This window comes from Numida meleagris, chromosome 1, assembly GCF_002078875.1.
Source record: "Numida meleagris isolate 19003 breed g44 Domestic line chromosome 1, NumMel1.0, whole genome shotgun sequence".
Classification (NCBI taxonomy): domain Eukaryota; kingdom Metazoa; phylum Chordata; class Aves; order Galliformes; family Numididae; genus Numida; species Numida meleagris.
This window is the reverse complement of record NC_034409.1, coordinates 154767115-154792357: the sequence shown is the minus strand read 5'-3', so window position 1 is coordinate 154792357 and position 25243 is coordinate 154767115. Positions and strand designations below refer to the sequence as shown.

The window sequence follows — 25243 nt, the reverse complement described above, 5'->3', positions numbered from 1 at the left end:
GCATAGCATCATTTAAAACATAAACAAAGATCTGACTATTTTCTTCTGTTTTGTTCCTTTCTCCTGTCAACATTCAGATAAGTTTCAAACTCATTCTTAATAAGCCATCATTTAAATTGTTAATGATATGAGTTTGATAATATTTATTTTAAAAACCATAAACATCTGGAAAAAAAACAAAAACCTACATGTATACCTACTACCAAGCAACACTTCTGAAATATGAGTTCTTGTCAAGAAAATACAATATGCTGATTTTCAGCAATGCAAATGCCAAATAGAGACTTAATGAAGCTAATAACATTCTGGCATCATTATTACCAATCATCACTTTTCTGATTCCATAGGCATAACTGACCCTAGTCACTAGATAGGATCCACTATACAGGAAAGAAATACAAACAATTTTTTGAGAAAATCTCTGGAGAAAAAATATAATTCAAAACTCTGTGTGCAAGGAAACAGGCTGTTTCCAGACACACTGCACACAGAATAGAGACAACAGAGAAGATCAATTTTTTTTCTGAACAAAATGAACTCAATTTTTCATTCTGTTAAATAGGGAAATTAACTGAAGTTAACAAGTAAGTTAAGGGGCTGAAAAGAAATTCTGACAGTGACAATAATGTTACTTCACTTACTTTGCCCTACTAAAATAGCTTGAATACATTTTAAATAGGCAATATGTGCAAGAGCAGATTAACTATTTAAATTAGGTTTCAAACAATGATTTTAAGATGGATTCTTTAATTATTTTTATTCAGATGGAATTCAGCTATTCCTTCCACAAATCCCAAAAATACTTCATGCAGTTTATGCGTTGATTATCTGCTAACTTCCCTATTTCTGTAAATGGGCAACTGGTTTATCACTAGTACTGCCAAGCAAAGTAACAGTTCTCTAATTCAATATTTGAACATTTTATTTCACATATTGCACTGCAATTCGGATCTAAACTAGCTCTGAGTTCAGGCTCTTTTCCTTATATTTTGCACTTAAACTTTTCACTCCTCACTATTTCACTGTTCTTTCAGCATCTTAGGGTCCACCCGGTCCTTCCATTTTATTTGTATATATCCACACCCCTCTCAGATTTTAAAGACACCCACCTGGTATTTTTCCAGTGCTGTCCTCTTCTTTCCAAAAGGATAATTTTCCCAGTAATATTATACTGACTGCACGTGTTGGTATCAAAGTACTGTCACAATAATTTAAGATCATTTTCTCACAGAAGCATTTTTAAAAGCTTTTCTTTAAAGGAAAACAAAAATCCAGTTTTCGCCTCATGTGATGCTGCATACATATTGCTGTTATTTAAAATAACATGCCTTGATGAACTGGTTCTTTGTACTGCAGTCCATATTACTTCCTAATAACTGCCTACCAATGCTACTGAAGTGTACAGAATTGCAGTTCACAAATACATTTACTTATGTTAAGACAAGTACATAACTAATTAAGACTCATTTCAGTTGTACTTAAGAGATGTAAAATGAAAAATTAAACAGAGTTTAACAAAAGAGCAAAAAATAAAACCCCAGAACTCCTTTCTTAAGCCATTTTATTCCAACATACACCAATCTTGCCTGCAGTCTTCTGAACATACCTCTTTGTCATTGAATTTCTGTTGCTGAGTTAATACTGTCTCAACATGATAAAAGGAACCAATACAATGAAATGGCATAACAAAACATTTTACAGCAGACACACACAGATGATTAAAGATTTAATCAACAACAACAAAAAGTTACTCTAGCTTTGAAGTATGCTTTAGCAAAACAAATCGTCCAAACAAATGAATAAAGTATACTGAAACAATTCTTTTTGAGAAAGAACATGAGTTGCTGATGGCTGCTTCAGAAATGGAAAAACCTGTTAACAACATTTTAAGAATGTGTTTATTAAAATAAAATATGATATGAACTGCAGAGCATGGCAATAATTTATTGTGTATGTATGTTTTCCTTTTGTCACAGGGCACATGAAAGTATGAAATATTTTCCTTTCAAGCTTGTGTTCTGAATTACCTAAAGTCGATACCCAGCACACTGAGCAGGAGACATTGTTAAATTTCATTTTGACACCATCATCTGTCACCCCACCTGTACTTTGACAAATGAACTCTAAGCAATCAAACCACTTTCCTTCATGGAAAATATTAACTGAAGTCTGCAAAAGTAACCTGTAAAGCAAAGAATGTTTTTGTAATAGTAACAATGCTGAATGTGAGTGTAAAGGTCATAAATAAAACAAAACTAAAAAAAAAAATAATAAGGAAAACTAATATGCAACACTTTACACCAAATCAAAGATTCCAGAAGGAAGGCCAGGAGGATCACCACTTTAATAAAATTCTTGAGCATTACGGATAAATAATAATGCTGTATCTGAGACTTACCAACACTTGAATTCAGATCTCCATTTTCAGAGTCTGCTCCATGCTGGTTATTATTTGCATGGTAGTTGGACATAGCTTCCAATTTAATTTTTTTCACTTTCATTGCTTCTGCTATGGCAGCATTGGTGGCAGCTGCTGCTGCTGCAGCTGCTGCTGTCAAGCCTGCAAAGAAGTATGAATAAAATTTAATATACATTATTCTATGATTCTTCATTATTGCAGGGATTAAGACTGTTACTCTTCCTTCACGCTGCCTATATAGAGAACAGAGAACACTGCAGTGTTCAGCATTCCACTTGTTTCATTTGAAGGTTATCAATTTTTTTTCAAATCAAATGTTACACATCCTATTTAGATTGTTACTTCTAAACATACTACATCCACCTGAATCTTAACTACGTGTTCAGTAACTGCAGTTAGAATATAGTCAAAACTAACTGTATCTACAAATACGTGCACTCAGAAATGAAATTTAGCTTGTAAATGGTCTGAAAATGTCTGATTAAGAAGGGGTGAACATCCACAAAACTGTACTTAGAAAAAAACCTTCCAGATGTAAAGTGTTTTTACCACATTAAATAGAAAGAAAAAAAAAAAGGTCTATAATTCATATTTATGAGTAATAGATGAAAAAATATAGGCCTTTTTTTTCCTATTTCCAACATAATATGTAGAAGATGTGGGCCCTCATAAGAAGTATGTTTAGAAAAAAGGTTAGTTAAGCAGAACCTTGGTAGAACTTTGGTAGAACATTGGTAGAATTTTGCTTTCCCAAAACCACAAGGCATTATGGCATTTATCAACAAGAATGTAATCACTTAAACTCATTTAATCCCAAACCTAAAGCCACCATCAGGTAGTTCAAGTGCTTTTCCTACCAAACCGTATTTCTGCCATCCATGCATACACAAGAATGTTTTGTGAAAATGAGAAAAGTCTTCTCTGTCTAAAGCAATTAACAGAAAATTTCCAGTAATGCCTTTGAAACTCACAACAAGATACAGTCCTTATGCAATGTCATAAATTTTTGCCTTCTTCCTTGAGGCAGAATAATTTGTCTACTGTCTCCAGTCAGTGCTGCTTCTCACTCCCGTTGCTTTGCCTGAGCCTGGGTAATGATGGAGAGAAGTCAGCGTCAAAACTTCACAAGAGCTATGTGGGAAAAGACCTCCATTTTCTGCTTATCCTGCATGATTAAGCAAGGAGGTAGAGATGAAAACTAAAGAAAATTAAATGTACAATATGAAAGAGAAGGCACTTGACTACGTAAGTTTTATGCAGTAAAGCTACCAACCTATACCCTCAACCTGTGATGTCACGAGTTGCAGACCCTCAGACATTTTGAACCAAGATTCTTGTCCTGACAGGAGAGACAGCTTCAAAAATCTCACAGTGATTAGTTTAAAGGTGTCTGCTTCTCTGTTTTTCAGCTAGCCTGAGAAGTGTGAAGTGTGTTACATATCTCAAGAGAAATTAACTCCATTACTTAATACTGGGCCTAGGCTTCTGCCCAGCATAGGAAGAGTGAACTTTAGACAGAAAGACCTAATAAGCAAATAATCCCAGGCTGATGAGGTAAATATTTCTGCCTCCGAGGGCCTCTTGTTGTCTGTTTTGTCTTCTTAAATGAAAAATGAGTTCACTATTGCCATGTTTTCAGCTAGCAATGGGGAAAGAAAGAAGGCAACCCGCTGGGGAGAAAGCAGAAGGCGAACAGACTTTGAGGGAATCTCCACCATCATGTGGAAAGCAGTGAGGTGGCATAAACAGTACCTTTTAATATATGATGTCTTAACTCAAGGTCGCTTTCCCTAATTTCTATGCACGACTGCATAAACATTAGCAAACAACTCCAGCCTCATAAACAGACTTCCAACACCTTCAAGTGCAATAAGAATTACCAAGTATGTGATAATTACATTCTGCATAGGCAGATCAATATTATTTAGAAAACTGCTATTTCAGGGAGAAGAAGTACGAAAAGTAATAAATAAATAAATAAATCAGAAGGTGGACAAACTTGAGGGTTTCATTTTATTTTAGCTTCTGCTTCTATTATAAAATGTGCATGTTCTGATCTTTAAGAAGATATTGACAATGACATGGATTACTTCCAATGATATTTTTGTCTCAGAGGAAGGATATGAAGTTATACATTATACAAATTTGGTTACCGTCCCTAAATTAGGCCACAGAGAAAGGGATAGTGCACCCCTGAACCTGTGTTTGCATCCTGTGTTCATTAAACAATACAATATCCTATACTTCCTTTTTTCTATACACACCACTAGCAAGCTAAAACTAGCATCTTTAAAGAACAGACCTGTAGAGAAATACTCAAATACCAATATATACAACCAACAAATACAAGAGCAGGCCTCAAACTTTTCGCTGTGACTGTACTTCAAGACCAGTTTTTAAGTAATTCCACGTATTAGTATAAACACCATAATAAACAGATAATCCATTGGACTTGTGAGCTCATCTGGAAATACATTTTTTCACTGGGAAATATTATTTTTCCCACTGCAGAACTGCTAAAATACACACTCTCTTTTTCTATAAAATTTGCAAAAATGTATGCATTCATGCTTCCCTCTGAAGTAGGCCACAGTCTTTCTCTGTAAAGGAAATCATAGCCTTTGGATACAGACGAGGAAAATAAAACACAACTTAGATCTTTAAAACAACTTTTTTCAAAACAGTGCTTGTGATAATAAATGATAATTTAAGAAAAGTAGGAACTAAATTTCTAATTTTATACCTACTCTCATACACTTGCATAAGTAATTGAAATTATTACTTTGCCACACAGCAATTAATTTAAACTGTAAGAATCTGAAATGTGTCTCTCATACAAGCACAACTGGGGGTGGGAAAAGGATTGAGCATGGAATAATCCACAGAAATGTAGCATAATCACAGCAGTTCTACCCTAGAACAGTTTCTGCCCTACTGTTAATTTTTTGCAATCGCTCCACTGCCATAATATAGCAAAGCAAATGGCAAGGAAGGCCCAAGCCAGTTACCAGAGCCCCTGGCATTACCCCAGTGGTGCACTGGTGTACTGTAGAACGAAACAGAACAAAAATTTTTTGCTAGCACATTGCCCAACCTATCCCACCAAAAGAGGCTGTCATATATATTACACATAGAATAGATTAATAAGATGCTATGTAAAATCTGCATGTATATTTTAAAACTCTAAACTTTAAAGTTCATGTATGCTTGGGTAAATACTTGCAATTTTTTTCTTAAACTGGTTTTTTGAAAAAGCCTTTGACCTAAACATTAATTAGTATCACTTTTCTCCTACAGCAAGTAAGCCACAGAATTTCCAAGCTGTATGTTTTTCATTACAGAAATTTTATCATCAATACGAGATAATCATAAGTCATCTATAAAGGCAACTGAAATGGAAGACATAATAAGAATCACACTGAACAGCCACTTAGATACTTTTTATTCTTTACAAAAATTTATCTGGACAGTTAAAAAGTGTCCAGGCCAAAATATTCAATGGATTAAAGTCAATGGTGGCTGTCATTAATATTCTGAAATTGATAAGTTGTTTATGTCTGGCATTCTTCCTGCTGATTATGCAGTGAGACAGGCAGCTTTATAAATATCTCATCACTCCATCGTCACACAACTTTCATCGACAGTGCTCATGCACAGCTATTAGCAATATGAATCTAACCATTACAAGAGGAAAGAAAATCGAACATGTGGCATTAATACGCAGTCCTGGTTCCTAACCATCTGATAGGCAGATGGTGTAAAGCGGATTCTCCAGCTGAAATGAAGGGGCACATCATTTAAAACCTTGTTTGCATTCTAACTGATATCAGTGCCATATTGATATACATGATACATCATGGCAGTATTTGAACAATCTAGTTTGTTTCAGTCATAAATGTTTACAGCCTTGTTTTTTATCTTTAAAAGCATGTTCTGAAGAGCGTATTTTTAATTTATGAAACCTATTGTTTACTTCTGTTGAACCAGAAGATTAGCGAAGAGCAGGAATATTAAATTACCACAACCGCAGCAGTATAACTAAGATGGATGAATAAAGTATGTTTTTTTCAATAAAAGATGTTAGTAAAGGAATTAAAAAAATTAGCCTAGGCATTTTATGCATTAAATACATTTATTCATTTAAACCTCACAGCTTTTTTCCCATGTGACATACTTAGAACTTTAATGCTTTATAAAGCTGTTCATTTAAATCTCTTACTGCATGCAATTAATCTTGTCCAACAATTTAATTCAAAATGCAAAACATCAGAAAGTAAAGTTCAATTCAACATCATGGTTCTGAAGTAATCTCAGTACTGCTGACAGTTCCTATAGATTCATCAGCAAAAGTCCACTCAAGGTGTCTTGTAGGAACCACATGAATTTGAATTACAACTCAATTGAAAGCTCTCCAAGCCTTAGTAGGAACTCAGGAACAAGAAGCAGAACACCAAAAGTGTGAATGATCCTTTTCTACAAAGACCTTCCCTCTTCTGTCACTAGATTACTTTGGCCGGTTGGGTGTGTTTGTTAATTATGTTAATAAAGTTGCAGCCTGCTGCCTCTGCCAAATATAATCATAAGCATTCCCTGCCAAGTTCTAGTTTAATTTACACCCATGCAACTCTAGTGAAGACAGAATTTTGTGGGTGAGAATGAGACCAGAAGTATGCCCAGTATGCATGGTCTATAACGCTGAAAAATGAGTGAATGAAACACAATGACAAAACACATAACATCTTCAGGAAAAAAAAGTGTTTTAAAAGCAAAATGCCCAAGAAAGCTGTCATACATAACGACAGATTTTCAAAAAGTGTACAAAGTACTGTTGGAGACACACAACTTCCAACAAATACTTTTCCCTGCTTTTAGAGTCTGCTCTTAGAACTTCCAATTTTTGTGGCATAATGATTTTACAACACATCCTATTTGTGAAAGAAAAAAAATAAAATTGAGTATACTTCTCAGGCTCAAATATGTCTCAACATTCACATTTTGAATTTTATCCCTAAAGCTGGTCTGGGGATAAACTATAAAAATATTTCAGTAACTTATTTTACTCAACTTTTAACTTTCTTCATACTATTTCTAATAGTCATTAGCATTCCTAATAATTATCCCTAATAATTATTAACTTCCTTAATATAACTTCTACTTTCCTTTATATATACCATATTTATACACAGGGGTACATAAAAAAAATCCAATAATACATGTATGTATTTTCACAACCTCTTTCTTTAGGACTTCGATACTATTTTCATGATTCCTCATCTTTTCATCATACAATAGGAAGAAAATCAAAAAATGACAGTCAGCAGTGTGTTACATTTAATTTAATTTATTTGCTGGAAAGTTCATCAACATAAACATTTTATTCATTGCAGGAGAGGAGATCCAAATTGCATCTGAATTCTGAAAGAAATTCTTTATTTCACATTAATGCTTAATCTTTCTTCTTATTCTTATTTCAGTGGTATAGACATGAAAAATTATTTGTGTATTTTCTTGACTTAATTCCTAATTTCGTACTGAAGTTCTTGCTTGGGCAAAAATCTTACCACAATCTGAAACACTCTGCTTGAGAAATAAATGCAGTGTTACTCCCCAAGACTTGACCCTGATCATTGCAGACTGTTGCAGTGGTTTCATGGGTTTCTGCAATTCAGACATAAGTTTTTGGTAGCTTACTACACTGCTACCAAGTTATTTCAAATGAAATAGGATCCTAACCTCAGTCTCTGATCTAATGGGTGTTTTATAGTGTGATACATAAAACAAGAATGGGAAAGCAATCTGGGAGGACAGAGGTCTGATTACACAGATTGTCGAAAGGGGAACTTCACACTGTACTAGTACAACATTCTGCTAAAATACACCAAGTTTCATTAGTAGAGTTCATTATATATAAAGAACTGGTACCTAACAGTCATCCAGAAGATTTATTTTTGTTAAACCTCCTGGACTGATCCTATACAATACTGGTATACCCCAAAAACGTTATTACCTTTTATTTTGGGATCACCAAAAAATCCTTGTCTGGCCTTTCTAGTTTTATTTTCCTGCTCAGCTTGATGATTCAGCATAAGCTGCTCTCCCAGATTATTTCTGAATATTCTTAAAATGGATATTAATAAAAGAGTCGTGTAAATAAATAAAGGTGGAATAACTAATTGCACTCCAAATATTTTTAAAGAAGGAACACATAGAAAAATTCAGCCATGTGATACGAGTTAGACTGGTGAAACTAAAATGGTGAACTAAAATGAAGTTGCCAGTCTCGCACTGGGACAAAACCAGTGTTTGTGAGTCTCAAACCATCTGTTGTTCATCAAAACTAATCAGACCTTTTTCCTGTAACTACTCCTAAATTGCAATATGAATTTTTTTTTTGGTCTGGGTATTGCATTTAAAATAAACAAGCAAAAGAGCTAAATTTCTACAGCAATTTTCAAATCTAAAAATCTTTTTACATATAATGCATCCCTGCAATGAATAACACAGTTGCAGAAATAAAACATGAACCTAGAAAGAAGCAGTGTCCTCTTGATCTGTTTTGATGAAAGCAGAGAAAATGGTGCAAAAAAAAAAAAAAAAAAAAAAGGAAATGTAATTATTTTATCACTGATAGCTACCACCTACGGGACTGATGGATACTGATGGATATGTATTCCATGAAGATATTCTTTATTGTGGATTTATTTCTCTGTAATGAGGAGTAAAAAGTATAATCTTAAAGTGTATTTCAAATAGCATGACAAATTACTGTTAGAGCTTATCGTGGTTTTGTAATCTGTGATTTTTTTATTGGTTTGATGCAATCATGGTAGAATTAAACACACTGCATAAATGCCTTGCTATATTATATTTTTCAGCAACAGTTTAAAATACTACTGGAATGCATACAGCTTCACAACAATACAATTAAGAGGGAACATTCTTGCTTAAACAACAGTCATCTTTTCAAAAGCAATAGATTCTCAGTTCTCATTCAGCCTATTGCATTATTCATTTCATGTGCAACCTCATGCTGGACCATAAATTGTTACTTTATCTAATCAAAGGCGACTTAACTCCACAGAAGGTCAAAGGTTTAATTTTGTGAAGTATTATCTTACGCTATGAGTTTAACCGAAAAATAGAAGAAGAAAAACAGCCAAGAAACTGGTAATAAATGAACCTTTATTGCCTCAGGCATTGGCCTAGTTAATAAACTTTCATTGAAGGTTTCTTTCAACTGTTATGGACAATGAGGTAAAAAAAATCTTAAATTACAGCCATGTGTGACTTTTAAAGCAGGCATTCTTTTTTATCTCAACCTCCCTAGCTTAGGAAAAGACAAAGAGATTGTCTTCAGTTTCTTAACCAAAAATGCATGCTTCTAAACAGATGAAAAAGTGCAGATCAAGCCTTTTTAAAAGCAGAGGTCAGCTTTGAACAATATAAAAAATACTTTTACTTACATGTCAAACCTTGATCCACAATCTCTTTAATGGAATAGTATGCAATACAAAAACATAAAAAATGAAGTATGTGTGAAGGGAAAATATATATACTAACAATATATTATGCTAACAATGATGCCTGGTTCCTAATAGACTTTCTGTTTTACATTTGCATTGCTAGAGTGCAATAATGGCTCTTGTTTGATAGAATGACTTACTATGGGAACAACTTCCCTGCACCTTTTGCGAACAGAAGTTCCTTTATTCTTTTTGTGTGTATTATCTCATGTTCTCACAACTCTATTCTCTCTGTTACGAGAAATTAAAAGGTTTAACATAATGACAGTTACTGATAGTTATTGGTGTTCCATGAATTTTCCTGATTAGAATTCTTAGATTTGACTAACTGCAATGTCTTTTATTGACACATTCTTTGAGTCTTGTTTAGAGAAATGCATTTCATTATAAGGTCAAAAACAGAATAAGAAAATCAGTAGTACTTAATAAAGCCTTGGTCTTCAGCCTAATTTATAACTAGATGGACACAATTAATTAATTGCAACACAGCTACAATTCAAAAATACCAAAAGGACGTGTTCATGCCTGTAACAGCAGTAATGTAGCTAAATACTCATAATCTTTCAACCAGCAGGAGCTTTTGTAGTTTTTTTTTTTTGTAAACCTAATCCGCAGCTTGACGCAGATCCTGGGGTAATGGCACACAGTTCTTTGATTAAACTAATATCTGAACACTGTCAAAGCAGCCTAATGGCCTGATGGAAGTCTCCCTACAACTTGAGAGCTCAACCTTGCAAGAACTGCCAAATTCATTCCTACAGAACAACTGTTGCACAAACACCTGATCTTTTCATTAAATATATCTTATTCACTACTTTTTGAAGATATTTTAAAGTTTATATAGCATTATTTATTTAAACAGTGTAAAAATGTGCTATTTGAATGAATATCCAAAGTTTAAATATCTTTAAAGAACAATTCTCAATCTGTCTTGTCATGCTTAGTTTTAAATTAGCATAACCCAACAAATAAAACAAAACAAAACAACCCTTTGTATTAAAATATGTACTGACAAATTCTGTAACATTCTGCTGATTGCTGTTTCCACCTGTATTTGCAAGTGTGAAAAGCATTACAATGACAGAAGTCAATAAAGGAAAAGATTCCAGAAATCTACCAGTTATTTCAAGGCCTACACGTCATTGCTTTAGCACACAAAGTTGGGTGAGAAAATTTTCATGTTTCAAAACGTAAAGAATTCACCTGTAAGGATCATGGGAGTCCTATCTCCTCCACCACCTTCAAGAGCTGCACAGTGGCTATGGGGCTGTTTCTTTTTTCTGATTTTTTTTTTTAAGTTTTGTCAGATCCATTATACATTATGCTGCGCCAGAGGCAAGGCATAGGGCTAAATGTACTATTACAGAACACTGATAGCAGACTATTGTACTGTGATGCAGAACTGTGATACTGTACAAAGTAGCTGTGATAATGACTTACAGGGAACGCTGTGTAGTCCTGCCTTCAGATTAAAAGGCAGTAAATTCTTACAGACAGCACTCTCTCACGTACATGCTCTACTTGTTGCACCAGGTAACAGAACACTGAATTTCATGAATTGGCACCTAATCTCTGGGATGTGCACTCTTCTTTTTGCATCTTGAGTGCAGATCAAAGAACTAGACAAATCACAGACTTTGGACATTTGGAAGCACCCGTATCTCTTTCCATGGCATGACGGTGGGATGATGCGCACGTGTCTTCACACAGTGAAAATATGGCCACATTATGACTCTGTACCAAAGGACTACCCTCTGGCTCATGAAGTGACACCTCTGAAAAAAATTGTTTTACAACTCAGAATTGCCTCATATTCAAAAAGTAATCATTTGAAGATTCTTACAATGTTAAAGGGGAAAATGTGCTATTTATTATGCATACATTATCACTGTATTTGGCTGTAATACAGAAATAAACATGCGCTAACTACTCCACAGTACCTACTATTGATTCAATTGATGCAATATTATGAAAAACCACAGCCTTTAGCAAATTTAGATTTATGTAATTGATCATATGTGCTTCCAAAAGGCATAATCTTTGAAATCAAGAGCTGAACAGTACAGTTTTCTACCTCATTATGGACTAATATTCAAGACTCAACAAATACACAGCTTAACAAGGTGCAAGTATGAAACTTAACAAGATCATCTTTGGCCCAAGGAATCTTCATCATATCATGCGTGAATGAGAAATTATATGTATATCACTAGCCGTACTTTGTAGAATACAATATCTTATGCTACCATGCTTCTCTCAAATTGGTGGCATTAATCAATAGTCAAAATATGATAAGAGTATTCCACACATTCCTCGTTTTGTAGGTAGAAATATATTGTAATTTACAGCAGATAATTTAATTAATCTTTTCTTCAGGCATTAATGAACAGGCTGTCAACAGATTAGGGTTTTCCCCAGATCTATCTTTTACTGGAAATTTCTCCATCTTGTCAGCATTTGCAGAAGAAAGGAATGGGATATGTGTTCTATAATTTCTCATTACCCTAGGTTATGACCTTTCTTCTTATCATTTCTAAATTCTAAGTTTTACAATTCTCTGACACTGAGATTGGCAAGATGGACTGCAAACTTAGCACAAAGTGAGTAATAAAAATAATTGACAAAAATTTAATCAGTATCTAGATAATAACTCATTTTTTTTTCCCAGCCACAAGCAATCTTACTTCAGCCAACAGTAAGATGCAATATTAATATTTAACAATTAAAGTATCAACACCTCGATGGAGAGAATGTCTTTATCTTTTTAAATAAAAACATGCACAGTCTGTTCCCGTTAGTGTACATTTTTTTAGGGGGGATTTTTTAGACACTACTAGTTCTCAACACTCACTCTAATTGGAAAATTTTCTCTATGGATCATCTGGAAAATGGGACTGGAACATAGTTATTACATTGTCTTATAAATCTGAACACCATGCACATTCTAATTATTTGATACTAATGTTGATTTAAAGTCACTTTGGAAATCACACAGATAGGTAAGATGGCAAGTATACGGTGTTGCTTATAGTTTTTCTCCCTATGCAACCCAAAGGCCTCGGTGGCCACTTCCTAAAGTGGACTGAAGAACATATTAACAGTGAAATATACCAAGGGGACTGCTAAAGTACAGAACTGTACGTTTTTTCCTTTGCATAAATTTAAGAGGGAATGAAGGAAAATGACTGAGTTTGTGATAACTCCCTACAATGAATTTCTGAGTTTCTTTACAATTGAATTCTTAATTGGCAGTTAAGCATGTTAAAAAACATGCTCAGTTTTGGAAGCATAGGAATTACTTTTTTAAAGGACACAGACGTTTTGCTAAATTTAGTTTTCTGATACAGCATGCACAAAACTAAGGAGATATATATTATTTTTTGGCCAGTGATTAGAGAAACGTCTACTTCTAGCATTCTTTCAGTTTATTCTGGTCTTTAATTGGGCATATTAGTCATATGTTAGATTTCTTTGCCAAGCTTGAAAAGTAGTATTTACTCCAACTATCAAAACAGACATGCAATGGCAATAACAGGCCACAAAAGAACCATGTTTTATCTAAGCTGAATGTTAACTATTGGGTGCTACGTAGCGAGGTTTCACATAATAAAAGCAGATGAATCAGCATGATTCTGTCCTTCCAGCAACAATGTTTAATAAAGATGACATATCATCTATTGCAGACATTTATGTATGCATCATGTAGTATCATGATCAAATCTGAAAAGTGTACATAAATTTTTCTTTGCTCTTTTCTCTCTTTGCTGTTGACACCTTGCCCTTCTCAACCATACAAAATACATTTCAAAAGTGGCAATATAATGCTGTCTCAATCACTATGTTTATGAAAAAAAATATTTACAAGTAGCTTTCTACTATTCTCACCTGTTTGTCATAAGAAATCTTAGACTTCAGGAAATCCTCAGTGATACTTAGTGAAATCTTATACTTTCTTTGGAAACTGTTACCTTCAGGTGTAAGTGATTGATATTCCTCCTATGTAAATGTATGAAATACAAAATGAGTTACAAAATGGCTTCAGAGCACCAAAGAAACAGATTGCCTCTGATGGTGATGATATACTGGAATATTGAATGGTTTAATATTTCCAGGCACCTAAATGAGCAGTTTGTTGTACTGATGAGATCAACATTTGTACCTCAAACTATCAGAAATATTAACTTTATTAATAGGACTAATTTTCATTTTTTTTAATCCAATTGTGGCATCAGCTCACCTCAATATTAGCAAATTGCCAAAATAAAATTGAACTCTGGTCCAATGAAAGCTCCTACCTCTGTGCTCTCTCCCTCCAAATTAGTCCTTCATTAGCATTGAGTGTTTCACACAAGCGTTAACAGAAATAATAATAGCTGTAGAATGCCAACTGCCGAAAACACTTCATCATTTATTTACTTTCTTTTTCACATCCTGTGCGTTTATATGAAAGACCCAGATGCAAAATTACGGAAGATATTTTTTCTAGCAGTAGGATTTGGCTTTTTGACAGACTCCATAAACAGTTATTTTGGCAGCTTTAGAGATGCCCCTAGGTCAGTCGCTTGGTTGGACAGCTGATGGCCTGCTTGGTTCTCCTGACTGCCATTTTCTTATGATTTATCTTCAGTTAGTTGTAAATTAAATACAAGCAGATCATTGCCCGCACACCTACATGACCGCAGCTTATCCATATAAGCCAAGAATTCCTTACAAGGAAATCCTTATTGGATATCAAGAAGAATCTGAAAAGATATGCTGAAGTAAAATACCTGAATAATATCCAAATGAGTTTTGAAGCACATCGCCTCTTTAAATAAGAACGTGATTTTTCTAACTAAAGACAGAAGAAGAAATTAAGAGGCTCCTGAATTTTAACTCTGATTTTACCAGAAATTGGATTGGATACCTTACACAGGGTTTCTTAAAATACATAAGCTAAGATTTGTACAAAGCTCTCAAGGGAAGAGTGCCAAGCATATACTAATATTGTTATCAGCCCTGCTTCAAAATCTATAAAGTCAAACAAAGTCCACAAAATGCATATCAAACTTGTCTAAGGGAGAAGTTCAGTGTGAAGTGTACACTGCAAAAAACCCACAAAGGAACAATGACAAAGAAACACTGCTTTCAAATTTACCACGAGAGCGCACAACTTTTCAGCCCTGGAGGCACTGACAAAAAATAGGAAGTAAAGGTTTTAGATTACCTGCCATTTTTTCCTTAAAAACAATCAGTTTAAAAGATACAAGACTTTTTAGTAACTTGAAATTCATTTCAAATCATATTCAAGTTAATTAAAATTCTAAAGGTGAAATTTCTAGCAATTTTTCTCACTTTATGATTATTTGTCAAAAAAATGACAGATGCTTACAGGCTTATTAAAATAAATAAACTCCAAACTTCTGTTAATACTACAGCTAGCTCAAAGCGGAATGTATTCTTTCTAAATCACTGACAATGCTATCAAGAGAGAATATAATGATTTGACCTTATGTTTGGGTCATATTAAGAAAAACAGGATATTAAGAATTAAAAAACGTAAATGCTGCTCCAAAACTAATGCCTCCTATTTTTTGATGTTGGCTGATGATGTCAGAGGCGGAAGTTGGTGGTATGTCAGTAGAGGTTGAACCTTCCCATCAATATTGTCACATTTTGTTGCCGTGAGACAGATGGCAGCAGAGGGGCAGTCTGACAGAATGGCATCTGACATGGAAGCATGTATGAAGCAAAGGTGTTGAATTCTTCCATGCAGAAAAATTTCACTCATTGACGTTCATCAACACTTGCTGAATGTTTCTGGAGACCAAACAGTGAATGTGAGCACAGTGCAGTGGTGGGTGGTACATTTCAGCAGCGGTGACCATGACATGAAAGACAAGCCACATTCTCAGTGGTCATGCACAGTTCTCACACTGTGAAATGAAGAGCATCTCAATCAGCTCATCCACACAAATCAATGGATAATGACCAGGGAATTGGGTACAGAGCTGAATATTGGCTTCAATGTGCTGGAAATGATGTTGGCAACATTGGAATATCACAAAGTTTGTGCCAAGTTAGGCCTACAAATGCCCACACAGGAACAGAAAGAACACCGTATACATGTCTGTCAGCACAACACAAGGCTGAAGGTGTCAGTTTCCTGACACCTTCATTACCAGTTACGAGATGTGGCGTTACCACAATGAGCTGGAGTTGAAACAGCAGTCCATGGAGTGGTGATGTAAGAATTCTCCATCAAAGAAAACATTCAAGATGCAGTCCTCAGTGTGTACAGTTATGTGCACTGTGTTTGGGGACTGGAAAGGGATGATTCTGGAACCTAGACAAACCACCAACTCTGACTGCATTGTGACTCTGACTAAGCTAAAGGCTCCAACTTCCAGAGTCAGGCCAGCGAAGATGATGTCCATTCTCCTTCAGCACAATACCAAATCCCATACTAGTTTGAAGACTATGGAGTACATTGCCAGTCCTAGCGGGACTATCCTACTACACCCACCGTACAGTCCAGATTTGGAGTCTTCTGACTTCCATCTGTTCAGGAAGATAAAAGATGGACTGCATGGGCAGCATTTTCCTAGCAATGATGCCATTACAGCAGCTCTGAAATAGTGGGTTACTTCTGCTGGTGCAGATGTTTACAAGCACAGCATGCAGGCTCTTGTTTATCACTGACAAAAATGTATAGCTAATGGTGATTGACTATGTTAAAAAAAAATAGTGTTTTGTAGCTGAGAATTTGTTCTATCAAGTGGTGCTATTGTGCTCTTCGTAAATGTTGTAGTATCCATGGAAATAAATAGGAGGCATTACTTTCAGAGCGACCTGTGTGCTCCTAATTCAATAGTACCACAAAAGACATCAGACATTTTGAAAATGTTCTGAAAAGAGGAACAATATGATTAAGGTGTCCCTGCCTATAGCAGGGGGGCTGGGAGTAGATGATCTTAAAGGTCCCTTCCAACCTAAACCATTCTATGATTCCCTAATTATTGAGCAAGTTGCCCAAAGAACTTCTGGGTGCCCCCTCCATGGAGGAGTTCTAGTCAAGGCTGGATGTGGCTTTGGACAACCTGGTCTAGTGGGAGGTGTCTTTGCCCATGGCAGGAGGTTTGGAATAAGATGATCTGTTTCCTTCAAACCTTCCTTCTCAAACAAGAAAATGCAGGTGTATTGGGAACTATTCTAGAAGTTTACCTGTTCAAGGTTACAGTAGAAAATTACATCATTCTTTATCTCTACATTTGAGTGAAGAGCTTGTTTTGTAAAAGCACCATTCTCAATTTTGTTTCTAATCCAAAATAAAGTGTTCATCCTCAAACAGGAGAATGTTAATATTCATTTTAAATGAGGAAGTATTATTGCTGGGGAAAAATCTCACACAAAAGTCTATCTAACATAAATCAATGCATTAAAGCCTTTAATACGTGAACTACCATTTGTTTCGTTGTTTATGCATTTTTCCAGATTATTCTGGTAGGTTCAGCTAGAGACTTTTGTCTTCTAAAATACCTTTATGGATAATCTCTGGCAAGTACAGAAACTAATTAAATTTAAGTCAAAACTTTGTATTACATTATGCTCGACAGACCTAGAGAAGGAAGCAATTAAGATTAATTTTGTAGGTGATAGTTAGCAAATAAAAGCAGTTCTGACTGGGATAAGTGAGAGGTGAAGCCATGAACTCTTCCGGAAAAACACTACTTCCTAAGAAGTTAAATATCTCTTATGTACCTGATCTTATAAATATACAGCTTATAGGATTTTTTAAAAATAATGTATGTATCTTTCCATATATATTCAGAGGCAGTATCTTCTTTATTTATTTATTATAAATTTTTATTTATTTTTATTATTATGTGCACCTTTAGACTTCCTATGCTTTCTTAACTTAAGTAAGATGAATATTAGAAAAAAAAATCTGCATCAAGAATAAGATGAAAAAATGTCCAACATCTACACTGGTAAAAAGAGTGCATTTTTACCAATACTCAAACTTTATAGTTTTCAAGGAGGGTTTGAGGATATTTGAATTTTTCTACTGATTTACATTAAAAAAGAAGGATCTACCAAACCAATCAATTCTGGTTAAGTATGTAACTAGTGTATTTATGTTTAGTGACATGGAGGAATGCTTCTGTGCAGCTCTGCAAATTAATAGAAATACAATGCAGGAGAGAGAGATATTTGAATTTGTAGTTAGGAGGCTGCTGGCATTATGCATTACAGTGTAAGTGGGTCAGGATAAACACTTAACATTCAAATTTAAATATAATATTGTGTAATACAAGAAGATCTATAGAGTCATAATGTCTGAATATATTAGGTATGATGATAATATTTCTATTGATTTCAGTCTGTTAAAATAATGAAACTAGATTACGCAAATCAATTCTTGGAATATAACACAAAAGCATGTATTATTGCTTTACACTTTCAAAACACACTTTTCAAGTGAGATTGACTGCAACTGTTTTAGACCGTAGCTAAAAACAAGGACTAATTTTCTCTAAGTGCACCTAAAAAAAGTCCTATAGTATTTTTTTTTTGTTCTCTTATGCTTGTCAAGCTTAACAGTCTTTTAACTACCTTACAAACAGCTTTCTAACATGATTAATTATTTAAGACCCTAGCTCTTACATCATTACATCTGCAAGGAGAGGAGGCGTTTCAATAGCAGGATCTACCATTAAGGACAATTAGATAGTGGTCTGTTTCCTTTCACTCACAAGGTAAACTAAGAAAACACTGTAAAACAGTCAAGAACACAGAGTTTCTGGTAATGTCTTCATAGTTATATCTAAATAAATATTTCAAAGTATAACAAAAGTAAAGACATTGGTTTTTCAGGCTGTCAGGCATGGTATTTTTATTTCCAGAGAAAGAAATGTGCTCTTCTGTGTTTTTAAAATTATTTCTGCTCCAGATGGGAATCAGACTATAATCTTGAAATTACACTGCTATAAAAACATTTGAAAGATTAATTTTGTCCACTATCACTGTTCCAGTCATTAAAATACAACATTTTTGAGAACATATGTTACAAAATGAGTGGTGATCCAGGACATGGAGTGCAATCAAATCTGCAAAGCACAAAGCCTGTATTCAAAATGGAACTGTGAAGTAAAGACAAATTTGCATTGTGAATACAATAAAAACTGTAAATCAGTTCTTTAAAAACAGAAGACAACAGTCTGAGCCAAGAGCTGCAGGCATAACTTCCTAACTGGGTGTACAGAATGCTACAGATTTCCATACTGGAATAGCAAGTTAAAGACCTGCAATGGAGATTCACACTCCACTGTTGTTACCAGTAGGTAATTATACAACAGTATTTCTAATGATGGAGTCCCAAAGCAATACTTCTTCTCTTCCCAGTGGAAAATATCTTTTGAAGGAAAGAGTGGCTGTGGGATTCAAGAGGAGGGAAAACACATACCATAAAATATAATTAAAAATTGTGGAGGCTGCCTATGACAAGAATAACCATAAAAAACAGATACAAACCAGCTGGCTGTTAACAACTCCTAAGTTATAAAAATCTTAAACCTGCTGTAAAGCACTCAATTCGATTTACATAACCACAGAGCTGACATTCCTTTTAGGCTCCTCTGCTGGGGCTTATTTTGACATGTTTTAAGGCAGCATAAAAAGCAACTGTGAAAGGAAGACATGTATCATCTTACATAAAAAATCATTCCAGTCTTAAGATTGGACTTACAGACTTAATCCCAGAGTCTTTACTGAAACTGGAAAGTATCTTCAATGGCCACTGGTAATTCAATTTTGTAATATTTTTCCTTTGGTGCTCCTATTTTTGATAATGTTGATACTGTGTGTACACACAAACAAACAAACAAAACTATACATCCACAGAAGCTTAAGTTTCAGTATTAATGCACAAAGGCTTAGCTCTAGCAGCTCTAGTGCAGCACATTTAGTCTAAGATTATGTTGCTCAAGACTGTGATCAGCCTTTGCTTAAAGAGAAAAGCATTCTTTAGGAATGTAATGATGCAGACAGCGTTTTACACGACTAACACAGCTTGCTGTAGGGAATTAAAATAAACAAAATAAAATAAAATCAATCTTACATTGAGTGAAGTTTTGATGTATAAGTGCTGGCAGCTTACATTGCCCAGAGCACAGAATGAGTTTTGCCATTTAATAATTTGCTTGATTCACTGTGCTGCCTCATGCAGGGCATTTTATGCCTGATTTATGTTTAATCGAGTCACCTGCTTAATGTTAAGGAGGGTCACAGTTAGATAGAAGGGTTATGACCATACAGGGCTTTCAACATCTCCCAGTTCGACATAAGAAATGGGTGTAAGTGTTAGAGGTCAACCTTTTTCTTTTATTTTTATTTAATGTTCTCTATGGAATATTGCATAAAACATTAATGTGCCACAAAACCAATTTGATTCCCTTTTGAAACACAGTAGGTAAATATGGACTAGGAAACTCAAAACAATGACAAAATAAAATAAAAGCAATGTGTAATATTAGAAATGATCATCTATATGCATTTTTTTTAATGATTGCCAAGTACAGCCTTACACAAAAATGATTATAACTTTTCCTTTTAATACACACGCAATCCAATTTAGTACTTTGTCTGTGGAAAAAAAATGAAGTTTATAAAAAATCCCAGTATAATGTCAGGATTTACATTTCAAATTGAACATTCATCCTTTTAAAGGTATATAACTGGACATTATGATTATCAGCATCTTCCTTCTGACAATGCTATTAAAAACTAAATCCAAGGAATAATTTAATAAATAATATTAGATGTGGTCAACTAGACACATCTGGTATTTATAAATATTTCTGATTCTCTTACAGCATGCTGAAAATTACTGCAGACATAATGCATTTTGAGATTAAATTCCTCCCATATAGCACTGAAAAAAAAAAAAACAGTCATTGTGCAAATAAGATATTTAAATACTTTTTTTTTAAGGCGGAAATACTACAACTAGCAATGGGGGATGGACTTCAGCACTTAGCAGTTCGGATAACTTCATTTAGTCAATGGTGATTCAAGTTTAAAAATTACAAAAAGAGGACATTTTGTTCGTTGTTTTTGTTTTGGGAAATGTATATTTTTAGATGAAACAGTTGAAGAGTTATCTGCATTGTTGTGTGCATAAAGAACGTGGCAGGGGCATGGTAGCTTTAGCAAATCACAGGGAGCAGGAGAACTACAAATGGGACTATAATATAATTTTGAATTTGTTCTTGTATATTGCACTGGAGGACCACTCTTGGAATAAAAGTAAAACTAGAGATCCTATTAGAGTTCACATCAAGAAAAAACAGGTATTTGTTTAAATAGCATCCAGAGTATTACCACATGCAAAGACTTAGCTTTTGAAGTGCACTGAAAGTGATATATACATACATGCCGTGCATCTAGTTACCAGAACCCAATAACAGACACAATTCACAGTGAATCAAGATGAGTAACAGAAGTTTCAATCCTTGACTAAAATGTGGTTTGACTGCCTGTTAAATTGCACATGTGTGATACACAACATAGAATCACAGAATCATACAATGGTTTGGGTTGGAAGAGACCTTTAAGATCATCTAGTTCCAACCCCCTGCTATAGGCAGGGACACCTCCCTCTAGACCTGGTTGCTCAAAGCCCCATCCAGACTGGCCTTGAATGCTTCCTGGGAGGGAGCATCCACAGCCTCACTGGGCAACCAGTGTCTCACCACCCTCACAGTAACTAATTTCTTCCTAAAATCTAGTCTAAATTTACCCTCTTCCAGTTTAAAACCATTTCTCCTCGTCCTACTGCTACCTGCCCTTGTAAAAAGTCCCTCCCCAGGATGTCATGCAAATGTTCAAAAAAGTTCTTATAACTACACTCAAAGACATATTAAGCTTCTTCAAATGCTTTAAACCATATCCATTATTTCCACAGATTCATCTAATGGACAGTATCAGACATAGTTCAGAATTTACACTTTTAAAATAATTTACCTATAGCTTCACCCATCGAATTTATCATTAACCTTCTAAAATCTGCGCTTTCAGTCCAAACTCTTCATCTAGGTTGCCTGTAGTGAATGTAGACACACAGGCATCTCCAGAGGGTGATTCATGTGGCCTTACAGTGCAAGGTATCACTCTCTAAAAACGACTCTTTCCACTGGCTATGAAAGGAGATGACTTGCTAAGATTTCAACATCTATATTTCAGATATTAACTTCTGGCAGATGATTCTCCTCCCTGACTAGTAATTTCTTAGGGGAAGCAAGTTTCTTCCCTTGGACTGTGAAAACATAGAGAAGAACCTGGATGCTTGCAGTTTCTAAGGAATATAATGAATCCACTACTTTGGAATTCTAATTCTAGGTACATACTTCCTATAATGCTAGTTTCATATTCATAAAGTATTACTACACAATTGCTTCAACACCCTTTAAGCCTACATTATAAAAAAACTGTTACTTTTGAAAGGTTAACAACATTTTAGACATTAAAATCTGAGCAAAATACACATCAAACAGATTTTTTGTACTGCAATTTAAAAAACAAAGCTTCGTTTCCATTAGACATTCTTATTGTTCCTCTTTTTTCACTCTTTTTCATTCTCTTTTTCAACACTATTTCTATTCATTTTTCAAAATATGAGTATTTTGCCTATTTAAACAAAATCCATCAAAGCTAGAAAGCAGCAATGGGCATACAGACATAAGAAAATTGCCTGATGGCAATTGTTATGCCATTGGAAAACCTCATATCCTTAAATACTCCAGTGGCAGAACACATGAGAATTTTTCTGGAGCAATTCAAAACTATTATTTTGCATAATATTTTTAGCATTTTTTTATAATGTATAATCACTACTACTGCAGTTAATGTAACTGCCCATAGAGGCAGTTTGTTGACTAGATGTCCTGTTTATTACCACCAAATTGTTTTATATCTCCAAAATTTACACAAAAAGTTAAAAAAAAAAGATACTCTCAGACAAGACAGAATAAAATTCACTTTGAATTATATTAGTTCTCTCATCTTCTGCTACTTTCTTTCAATACTTTGCCAGTTATTTTTTTCCCTTGTTCCACTTCCTCTTAAAATTAAGTTAGGGAGGCAAATTGATTTCACAATATTGATATTCACCTTTTAATCAAAAACTACATTTCATGTCAATGCACATATTGCCAAAAAATACTGATCATCTAATTGAGTCCTTCCTGGCTGGTTTACTGACAAAATCTCACCAATATCAGCATTAACCGGGTAATCAGTAGAATGACTGAAAATATTCAATTTGGTCCCACCGGTTATTGCCAAGTCTTGAAGGGTAATAATCACAAAATCACACAATCACATAATGGTTGCAGTTGGAAGGAACTTCTGGAGAACACCTGACCCAAACTCTGCTCCAGCAGGGACACCCAGAGGAGGGTGCCCAGGACCATGCCCAGGTGGCACTTGAAGATATCCAAGGAGGAAACTCCACAGCCTCTCTATGCAACTTGTGCCAGTGCTCTGTCACCTGCACAGAGTGCTTCCTAGTGCTCAGGGGCAGCCTCCTGTGTTCCTATTTGTGACCAGGGCTTCTTGTCCCATCACTGGGTATCAATGAAAAGAGCCTGGCTCTATCCTCTCTGTACTGTCCCTTCAGGTATTTGTACACATGGATAAGATCCCTTTAAGCATCCCACTCTCCAGGCTGAAGAGTACCAATTCTCTCAGCCTTTCCTCATCAAGGAATGCTCCAGTGAATAAGCTACAGAATACCACTTCAAGTGGTGTGGAAGCAACTTTCAGTTATTACAGAATCCAACATGTCACTGGAAGTGGCTAGCACAACAAAGAAAAGAATCCGTGCTTTTTATTTCTGTATAGACAAACTTGGAAATACGAATTCATTAGAGCATACAGAGACTCTCAAACATGCTCAGAAAGATGTATTTCTGCTCACTTGAATAAACTTAAAGGGATGATACTCAGCAGTGATTATGGGCCTATTTATTTCATTTAGTGGAGCGTAATACTGAGATGTCTGAATTAGCATGTTCGCATGGTACATGCACCACATAGAGATATTAACTCAGGAAACGAAGCTTTTTTGCCATGTTTTAACAGTGACGCATCCTGGTTGAAAATGACTGATCTCTTTTGTACAGTAAATGTGCTCTTAATTCCACCATGCAGTGGTGGTAGACAAAAATGTAGGAGTATCTGAAAATACTTCCAACTCTGAAGAGAACTTAATAAAATCTACCAGCTTCCCTTATGCTGTTGTCTTGTAGGACAGACTGATATGGTTTTAACATCTGCGCCCAGAGAGCTCTCTTCTCACTGTCTCCCCTTATACAGCATATTCCACTTGAAAAAAAGTAGAAGATAGCAGCAAAACACAAAGAGAGTTCGTAACGAATACTGAATGCCCACTGGGCATACTGGTGAGAATTACGGAAATCTAGTTCTATAACCATGATGGAAATTGATGTTAAGACAAAGGAAAAGCAAAATGATATTAAAAATATTTGGCAAGCTTTTCATTAAAATTGTACATTTTAAAAGAGCTGTGAAAATTCTTTTTATAAATGATCTTTAACAGCATAGGCTAAGTGAACAGTCCTTTTGGACCCCATACACTGCAAATAAGATTTTCATGCTATAATGAAAGAGGAACCTCAAAATCACTCAGTTTTGAAAAATGGAAAGAAAAGGTTTGTATATATTCTATTTAAAAGACAGAGAAATGGGCAAAAATTAGTGGTCTAGACAGAACTACCTAATGTAATGATGAAGGATTATACCACACATCATGATATTGATATCCCTGCATATAGAAAAAAATGCCAAGTTACATCCAACCCTGAAAATCTTTCACTTCTCTGAAAAAGATCCTGAGCTGCACATTATGTAAGATAAAGTGGCATTTAAATAAAGAAATAAAGAGAGCAGAAACCATTCCAAAGCAACAAATATAAATGAAACAATTGTACTGTAAACTATGTTAGAAAGAATCACTTTAAGTAACTGTAGGAACAACGCTACACAAAAAGGGAGATGGAGCTAAGCAGTGCATGAAATGTTAGTACTTAGTGACAGAAGATAAAATGAGGAGGCTTCTATTGGGAGCAGGCCTCAGATGGAACTGTGTTAAATGAATAACTACAATTAAGTCACGAATAATGCCAAAAGAATCAATGACGCAGATTCAAATACAATTCCAAAAGACAGCTTTATCTTAGAAGTTATATAAACAGTACTGAATTACACAGGGGAAAAAAAGACGGACGGACGGACGGACGGA

The 25243-nt window shown here is 34.9% G+C and overlaps 1 protein-coding gene across 5 annotated transcripts in view; it reads right to left on the bottom strand.

The window, feature by feature from the left end:
• DACH1 (dachshund family transcription factor 1) overlaps positions 1-25243 on the bottom strand; it is a 204387-nt gene that overhangs the window by 165356 nt on the left and 13788 nt on the right. For 4 of the 5 annotated variants that reach the window (XM_021417576.1, XM_021417595.1, XM_021417586.1 and 1 more), the window contains exon 2: positions 2399-2560. In XM_021417576.1, coding sequence (XP_021273251.1) covers positions 2399-2560 — 162 coding nt within the window. Of the gene's footprint in view, positions 1-2398; positions 2561-13827; positions 13939-16125; positions 16251-25243 lie in introns of those variants that run through there. The other variant, XM_021417604.1, reaches the window with a different exon arrangement.